A 9238-nucleotide genomic window follows, 5' to 3' on the forward strand; every position below is an offset into this window, starting at 1 on the left:
GTTTACATGTAGAGCGAAAACACAGAAAAAGGAAAATTCTGCTGGTAGATTTCACTTGTGGGTTGAATAAGGAAATGTCTCCTCTGCCGTGGTTGTTCATATGCTCCACTGAAGAACAATAACATTTAATCTAGTGTGGGACAGATCCCACCTTTTCTTGGCAGTTTGAATGGAGAGTGTTAAACTGAATCAGATTATTCTATTTAAGCAACCATGAAAACTTAAGATCTGTACTGCAGTTAAAATTCTATGTTGTGTGTGATTAGCTTTCAGAATTTTTGGGGGAAGGGGATTGGATTGAGAATGTGAAAAAAGAAAATACAGCAAAGTTATGAGATATTTGTCTTTTATAGATTCTATTTTTGGGGCTTTTAAGGTTTTCAGAAAGGGATGGTCAGTAAAGAAATTGCTAAAATGTGAATTTCAAGACGTATTTACAATTTTTTTCATCACAGTTCTGCATGGGAGAGGTCATAAAATGGGGTAAACAGGATTGTAAAATTTCAATAAATACTTTAAATTACAAGTCAGTGTGTGGTGTAAAGTCCTGTCATTCCTAAATGGAATAGGGATTCATTTATTTCCACTCATTTAAGATGGATTTGCCAAGTATCAAGACAAACTTCAAGCTAATTAAGGTTAAGATTTCATATATGCGTTTTCTTACAGCATCATTTAAATGGCTACAACATGTTTTCCTTCTATAAAAAGGAAGACAGGACGCTTTGTTAACTCCTTACATGTTTTATTAAAATCAAAAGTAAAACAATACAGGACAAGGCAGAATGTCAAATAAATTGGAAAATATACTATCACTTTACAGTGTTGGGTGCAACTATCCGTGTGTGGGATGCTGGTGTGTAATGTGCGTATTCACATCTTAGCTTCCTTCTTGACTTTGAGGAACTCCGCCATGTTCGAGAAGTATTTCTGGTTGGCTTCAGCCACCTTCTTCTCTGCAGCCTGAGGATTCACAATCTCCAGCCCCTGCAGATGACAGTACCATGGTTAGTTAACTAATAAACCTGCAGTGTATACTCAAAAAAAAAAAAAAAAGGGATATGACTTTACCTGAAGGGGAGTGAACGCTACACTGGAGCTAGTTCCTGAGGAGCGGTCTCTGACTGTGGACTTTCCTCCGTATGTCATGCTCTGCTTCTGTAAAGTCCTCTGTTTTGTGCAACAAAACATTCAGAGACTTTATGAACTGAAAACCAAAAATAAGTTACTCAATAGTGGAGTGAAAATTACCCATAAATTAGTTCACCTGGAGAGATTTGGAGATTCTGGCTTTGGTGGCCTCATTGACCTGAGCCTGCCTGACACGCCCGCTGCCGCTCTTCCCCAGCTGACCGAGACTGAAGCCCAGATCCTCCTGATAAGCATCGTCTTCGATCTGTAACACCACATCACAAATTAGGCTTGTCTCACTGTTTATGCTTCTCCTCAAGCCATAGTATAGGATGTCATAGTATGTTATAAAAGGTCATATTACAGCATGTCAAAAAATTGCATATTATGTAGAAAAAGTCAAAAGTCACTTATGTGACTAAAATGTCGCCGTCATGAATAAGTGAGTAGTATTTTGAAAAAAAGTCATAGGTATGTCGAAAAAGTTAAAGTCATATGTAGTAACAATGTCATGAGAAAGTCACAGCATAGTATGTTGTATAAAGTCATGAAAAAGTTAAAGTAGTATGTTGAAATAGTTATAGTATGTCGAAAAAATGCATAGTACAGTATGTCAAAATTTTTTTAAAGTCTGTTGAAAAAAAGTCAAAGTATGGCATGTCATAAAAATTTCGAAAAAGTCATTACAGTATGTTGAAAAGTCAATATAGTATGTCAAAAAAAGTCCTAGTATGTTGAAAAAAAGTCTAGTGTGTGTACATACATATTTATTATTATCTAGAATAAAAATGTCAAAATAAGTCATAGTATAGTATGTCTCGAAAAGTCAAAAAAAGTCATGTCAAAAAAAATAAAACAGTCTTAGTATAGTATGTTAAAAAAAAAAGCATAGTATAGTAGGTCATAAAAATGTCAAGATGAGTCATAATTTAGTGGGAAAAGGTCAAAGTATAGTATATGGGAAAAAAGTCATAATATGTCACAATAAAGTCATAATATAGTGTGTTGAAAAAATGCCATAGTATAGTATGTCGTAAAAAGTCATATTACAGTATGTCGGAAAAAAAGTCATAGTATGTCGTAAACAGTCATAGTATATAAGGCTAGGTCGTAAAAATGTCATGAAAAAGTCATAGTATAATAGGTCAAAAAAAAAAAATCATAGTATGTCGCAATAAAGTCATAATATAGTATGGTGAAAAAAAGTAATTACAGTATATCTGAAAGAAAATTACAGTATGTTAAAAGGCACAGTATAGTATGTTGAAAAATGTCATGAAAAGTCTGTAGTATTTTGAAAAAAGTCATAGGTCAAAAAAGACATATGTAATAACAATGTCATGAGAAAGTCAGTATGTCATAAAAAGTCATGAAAAAGCTACAGTAGTATGTTGAAAAAATGCATAGCACAGTACGTAATACAGTACAGTAATAAATAAAAAAAGTTTAAAAAAAACTCATAGTATGTCATAAAAATGTTGAAAAAGTCATATTACAGTATGTTGAAAAGTCAATATAGTATGTCGAAAAAAGTCTAGAGTGTGTATGTATATATTATCTAGTCTAGTATAAAAATGTCAAAATAAGTCATAGTATAGTATGTCTCGAAAAGTCATGTCAATTTTTTTTTTTTAAAGTCATAGTATAGTATGTAAAAAAAGAAACAGTATAGCAGGTCATAAAGTATGTGGGAAAAGGTCAAAGTATAGTATATGGGAAAAAAGTCATAATATGTTGCAATAAAGTCATAATATAGTAAGTCCGAAAAAAAGTCATTACAGCATGTCGGAAAAAAGTCATAGTATGTCAAAAACAGTCATAGTATATAAGGCTATGTTGTAAAAATGTCATGAAAAAGTCATAGTATAATAATAATAATAATAATAGTTTTAAAAAAAAGTATGTATGTCGCAATAAATTCATAATATAGTATGTCGGAAAAATGCCATAGTATAGAGAAAAAAGTAATTACAGTATATCGGGAAAAAAAATTACAGTATGTCATAGTATGTAAAAAAAAAGGCACAGTATAGTATGTCAAAAATGTCATGAAAAGTCTGTAGTATTTTGAAAAAAGTCATAGTATAGTATGTCAAAAAAGAAAAGTCATATGTGATAACAATGTCATGAGAAAGTCACAGTATGTCGTAAAAAGTCATGAAAAACCACAGTAGTCTGTCGAAAAAATGCATAGCACAGTATGTCAAATTTTTTTTTAAAGTATGTTGAAAAAATTCAAAGTATAGTATGCCAAAAAAAGTTTTAAAAAAAACTCAGTATGTCATAAAAATGTTGAAAAAGTCATATTACAGTATGTTGAAAAGTCAGTATAATATGTCAAAAAAAGTCATAGTATGTCAAAAAAAAGTCATAGTATATTGAAAAAAGTCAAAAAAAGTCTAGAGTGTGTATGTATATATTATCTAGTCTAGTATAAAAATGTCAAAATAAGTCATAGTATAGTATGTCTCGAAAGGTCAAGAAAGTCATGTTGAAGAAAAAAAAAGTCATAGTATAGTATGTCGCAACAAACTCATCATATAGTATGTCGGAAAAATGCCATAGTATAGTATGATGAAAAAATTACAGTATATCGGGGGGAAAAATTACAGTATGTTAAAAAAAAGGCACAGTATAGTATGTCAAAAATGTCATGAAAAATCTGTAGTATTTTGAAAAAAGTCATAGTATGTCAAAAAAGAAAAAAGTCATATGTAATAACAATGTCATGAGAAAGTGAAAGTAAGTCGTAAAAAGTCATGAAAAAGCTACAGTAGTGTGTCGAAAAAATGCATAGCACAGTATGTCGAATTTTAAGATATAGTATGCCAAAAAAAAGTAAAAGAAAAGTCATAGTATGTCATAAAAATGTTGAAAAAGTCAAATAGTATGTCGAAAAAAAGTCTCACACACACATTACAGTATATCGGGGGGAAAAAATTACAGTATGTCAAAAAATTGAGAAAAAAAATCTCACGAAAAAGTCATAGTATAGTAGGTCAAAAAATATATATATATATCTCATGTTTAAAAAAAAAAAAGTCGCAAAAAAGTTCTAGTATACAGTATGTCGTAAAAAGACAAAAACCAGAGCCCGACCAAAAAAGGATTTTTAAGGCTGATACGAATATTTGACTTAAAAACCGGTTTATTTTTCTAAATATTCATTTATCAGAATCATAGATCATAAATGATTCTGATGAATGAAGATTTAAAAGTTTTTAATGAATGTAGATACCGATCGATCGGGAAATGCCTAATATCGGATCGCCGAGATATCGGTTGATCTTACACAACATACTATGACAAAATTGTTATAGTATGTTTTAAAAGAATTTTACGGGAAGGAAGTCCTAATATAGCATTACATCTAAAAATCTAGTAGGTCGTAAAAGTCACACCAAAAAAAAGTAATGGTTTATAAAAGTCACATGAACGACACAGGATTAAATGGAAGTAAAACGAACAGGGAGCATAGTTAAAGAGATGAGAGAAAGAGGAGGCCAGATAGACAAGATCTACTTACCTCTGCGAAGGTCATCCTGTTAGCATGTTTCCTGATCTCAGTCAGTCCCAGACGCTCCTTCATCTTTCGATACCTTCATAAAGATAAGAGCATATGAGGACACGGACACGGACACACACACACGGACACACACACACACACACACACACCCTCTGTCCTATACTTTGTTCTGCTGTTGCAGAATGTTTTATTTAAAATAAAACACCGCACGCATCTCCATATTGCACTTTTCTTTAAATGTGTGGCCTGCAGAGTACCTTCTTCCTCCTCTCTTCTTCCTCTGTCCATCCAGTGGGGCTGGCAGCGGTTTTACCTGCTTCACTGGCGGAGGTTCCTGCCACTTATCAAACTTCCTTTCAATTTCTTCTTTCAGATCGTAGCCAACCTGCAAATAAAATACAAAAAAAAGGTTAACACAGGAGTTACAAATTAACTAGTTTTCTTTAATATTGCTGCCTGCAAAAACTAAAAGTTGACTTATTTTTTTAAAAACACTTATTTTTTTAACTATCGAAAGTGTAGAGGTGTTATTTAAACTATATAGCAATGGTTGAGGCTGTAACCTTTTATTTTGTGTTCGACTACATTGTATTGTAAGACGTTTGTAAAAATATTGGTCCTCCATATAAGTACATGTAGACGCCCTTTTGTACCAGGTTTGTTTTGTTGCACCACCCAGTTAATCTTGAATTCTGCATTAATGTGTGTGTGCTCCGTGTGAACAGTCACCTTGCCGGCTGAACTCTCATGGAAACTGTCCACTCGGGAAGCCAGAGTGCACTTTGCAGACACGAGACGAGCTGCCTTCCTCCTGAGGTCCTAAAGACACAACATGGAAGACAAGTGTTGGCTACAAGGTCCCCTTGCTGAGTTAAATGCACAAAAACACTTCAATATGTTTTATGTTGATATATTTACTGACAGGCGGTAGTGACTGCACAACATCACAGTGGTAGATGTAGCCGGTGTGGGGCAGCAGGGAGGTACTGCTGAAGCCGGACAGGGTTCTTCTCTGAGCTCCCAGCAGCATGAGATTACAGGCGGGCATCTTGGAGAGGTTAGTGAGGCCGCCAGCAATACCTGCAGCCAGAGGGGGGAAAAAAAGACAGACAGAACAATGGTAGAATGGGTGGCATGGACAATATGATGTAATGTAATGTCAATGACTAAAACAATTTAAATCTAAAACTAATCGTTTTGCAGCTCTCACCCATGATCTTGGCTGCTGTTGACGCGCCAACAATGATGGATAGATTTGGGGCAATGAATGACATTCGGGACTCTACATATTCATATATCCTGTGTTTAGACTGGTTCAGCTCCAGAGCCATGTCACATGACTCCTCCAGTTGCTTCAGTTCATCCTCACTTAGCAGTGTCCTGAAGCCATTAAAATGCACAAATTCAACTTAATGATTAGCATTTAAACTGTGACTGTCCTATGGACAGGATAGGTCAAACCGCTAAAACCAGACGTCGGTCGACCGACTCACCCCTGTGTGGTCGAGGCTGTGACACTGACAACCATAATAGTGGCATTGGTGAGGATTTGCTGCAGAGTTTCATTGGTTTTACACTTCTCGAGATTGTTCCCCAATTCCTAAGGAAACACAAATTGTGAATAGAGAATGCTTAAAACGTGACAAAATAATGCCTTTTTTTCATTTTTGACAGGACAGCCGAAGACATGGAAGGGGAGGGGGGGGGGGGGGAACGACATGCAGCAAAGGGCTGCAGGTCGGAGTCGAACCTGGGCTCGCCGCATCGAGGAGCACCTCTACATCTGGCCGCCCAACAATGCCTTTTTATATTTTCTTAAAAACATGATCATTTCCAAGGGTGTAGCAATTCTGAGCTCTCTTTTTTTTAATTTTATAACTATTACCTATAACATTAACCCATTAGGTCAGTCAGTGTAATTTCTAAAACATGAGTGACAACACAAACTCTTTAGTTTTGCTAAAATCATAAGTCTTTCCCAGACTTATTAACTTTTGTGTATATAACGTGTGGAAATAACTTATTGCAAACAACCTATAATTCATTATTGGCCTTCTGCAGGTGTGTACATTAAATCGATAACTAAAAATTGTCTGTCCAACGAAAGATACAAATAGTCAATGGTGCAGCAAAAACAACTCTGGACACCTTACTATCATTCTTACTACTGTTTCTGCTCTGTTAAGCGACTTTGAGCTTGGGGAAAGCACTATACAAATTTTATTTATATTATTATTATTATTATTATTATTATTATTATTATTATTATGAAATGTGTTCTTTGTATAGAAGCAGAATAAACATTTAATCTCACCTTGACTGTGCGGACATAATCTAGAGAATCTGGCACCAGAGACTCGAGCTCTGGGAACCTCTTGGAGTACTTGTCCCGAGTAAACTTGTGAATGATATCTGAAACCCAGGCAGGAAATCACATCTTTGTTATACAGAGCAGAACAACATGAAACCCTTCACATGTTGAGTTTTTTTTTTTTTTTAAACCAAGCAGGAACAGCCAACTCACTGAGCTCATTGTCGATCTCCACTGTGAGGTTGTTGGCTGCAACGATCAGCCTGTATTCTGGGTCAGACTCAACTGGCCCCGAGACTAAAAGGAAACAAAACCCAACGTAGTCACACCAACTTTATTCAGATTCTTGGTTAAAATTCCACTGAAATAAAATGCTGTGAGGAACTTTTTAAACATAAACCATATGGCCAGACCACCCACCCACACACACACACGTTCCCCTTTTAAGTTGAATTTCTGACATAAATGAACTTTTGCACGATACTCTAATTATCCGAGTTTTACCTGTACATACACAGGAAAACATGCAAATTGGTCACACTCACCCTCTGAGTTCCTGCGCTGCTTTCCACTATACTTTGAAATTTTCTCCATAATCTCAGAAAACTGCAGAGAAAAATGAAGATTATGTTAGAAAGACCAGGACAGATGTATTACTATTAAGATCCTTTTATAGAAAACACGTTTATATGATACAACTCACCTGTTTGCTATTGCGGAGCTTAGCGATGGACGCAACGCTCTCAGCTTTACTGTAGTCTACCTCCATCTCCTCTTGGATGTCCTCCAGCCCTGCATCTGTCCTTCCCTGTGTTGCTTCTCCATCACTATCCCCCTCCTCTTCCTCTGGATACAACCCGTCGTCCCCCTCATCTCCGGCCTCCTCCAAATCTGCCAGTAGCTCGTCCGCCAGAGACATCTGCAATCAGCAGCAGAGAGTTTAGGGACATTAGAGGTAAAGGGCTTCCTAAACTAAGGCTACTCAGATCAGTTTCCAAAATGAATCCCAAGGACCACCAGGGGTCTTGAGCGTTACTGATTGCACCACAGTTTAAATCTTTCTATATAATATCTACCACTGACTGCATGGCGTCTAATATCTCAGAATGTTCACGTCTTACTATTATAGCAGATTGAAATTAACATTTTACTATCCACATTACTTATCTGTTGTAGGATGAATTAAATACCATCTTTTCTTAAAGAAGCAAATCAGATTCTTAATAAATCTGAGGAATAACTAGACGGCTAGAGAGACAAAAATATGAATTAAGACTTTGTTCCTGACCGCTCTTATTTCTGCTTTATTCTTGTAAAATACTGGATACTTCTTCAGGCCCCTGATGAATCAATCTCAAAAGCGACTTTGTTAAAATAATTTTCATTTGGCACTGCTCACAACTAAGGCCATAACCTCACAAGTACACGTTGATTCGTTTTAAGTTAGTTACAAGCCCAAACTATTGAGAATCACAGTGTTTGACTGGGAATTTCTTCCCAACTGCAGTTTTTTTTCTGCTTTTTTCATTATAATTTGGACGATTCATAAAACAAGCAATTCAAGATACCGCGTTGTGCTCTTGCTATTTATGAACAGGCAAATATGAATCACTAATGTAAATAATCAGTTAGTTATAGTCTATGACAAAATTCTCAAAGGGGATTCACCAAATCATGTGAGAGTTGTTTTAAGAAGTAGCTGGAGATAAAACTAATGATTTTAGGATATCACGGCTCTGATCAGACTCTCAAACATCATCATAATCAATTAATACAACAGAATAAATAATAAGGCAGACCAAAACTGAATATGTAAGGTTAGCTATTTGAGAAAGACGTTTGTACACACTCCGATTCATTTCAGTGGTTGTATCGTGAATGTAGCGTAGTGTTTATGCTAGCTAGCTAGCGTTAGCAAACGTTTGCTGGACGCAGCCTGACGCAGCCCGTCGTGTTACTACACGCCTAATAAATATCGCAAAAAAACTTACCTCTAACCTTCAAACGTTGGTAGACTAATGAAACAAAACAAATGTGCCTTATAAAGGCTTCAACACAAGTACGTTTAAGGAAAACGATACGATGATTTCCTCGTCAGCCAGTGATGTACTGTTAAATTGTTTGACGCAGACTTAATACGTAACAACCTTCGAACTGATTTCTGGGAAATTAAGTCAATGCGCTGTGCATGAATGTAGTTTTGACTGTCTATGGATTCTCTGCGATTATGGCACTGTAGCTAACATGGGTGTTCTTGGTTATAAATAGAG

At 35.6% G+C, this 9238-nt stretch overlaps 1 protein-coding gene across 1 annotated transcript; it reads right to left on the reverse strand.

Moving 5' to 3' along the window:
• Positions 1-369: 369 nt before the first annotated feature.
• On the reverse strand, positions 370-9157 carry prpf31 (PRP31 pre-mRNA processing factor 31 homolog (yeast)). Its single transcript, XM_032519207.1, has 14 exons — positions 8960-9157; positions 7672-7887; positions 7514-7574; positions 7182-7265; positions 6972-7069; positions 6151-6257; positions 5868-6037; positions 5580-5737; positions 5387-5476; positions 4915-5042; positions 4658-4730; positions 1268-1396; positions 1072-1170; positions 370-987 (listed from the first exon to the last, which is right to left on the reverse strand). The coding sequence occupies exons 2-14, from the start codon at positions 7885-7887 to the stop codon at positions 874-876; spliced, it is 1527 nt and encodes a 508-aa protein (XP_032375098.1). The 5' UTR covers positions 8960-9157; the 3' UTR covers positions 370-873.
• Positions 9158-9238: the final 81 nt, after the last annotated feature.

This window comes from Etheostoma spectabile, chromosome 6 (genome assembly GCF_008692095.1).
Source record: "Etheostoma spectabile isolate EspeVRDwgs_2016 chromosome 6, UIUC_Espe_1.0, whole genome shotgun sequence".
NCBI classification, from domain to species: Eukaryota; Metazoa; Chordata; class Actinopteri; order Perciformes; family Percidae; genus Etheostoma; species Etheostoma spectabile.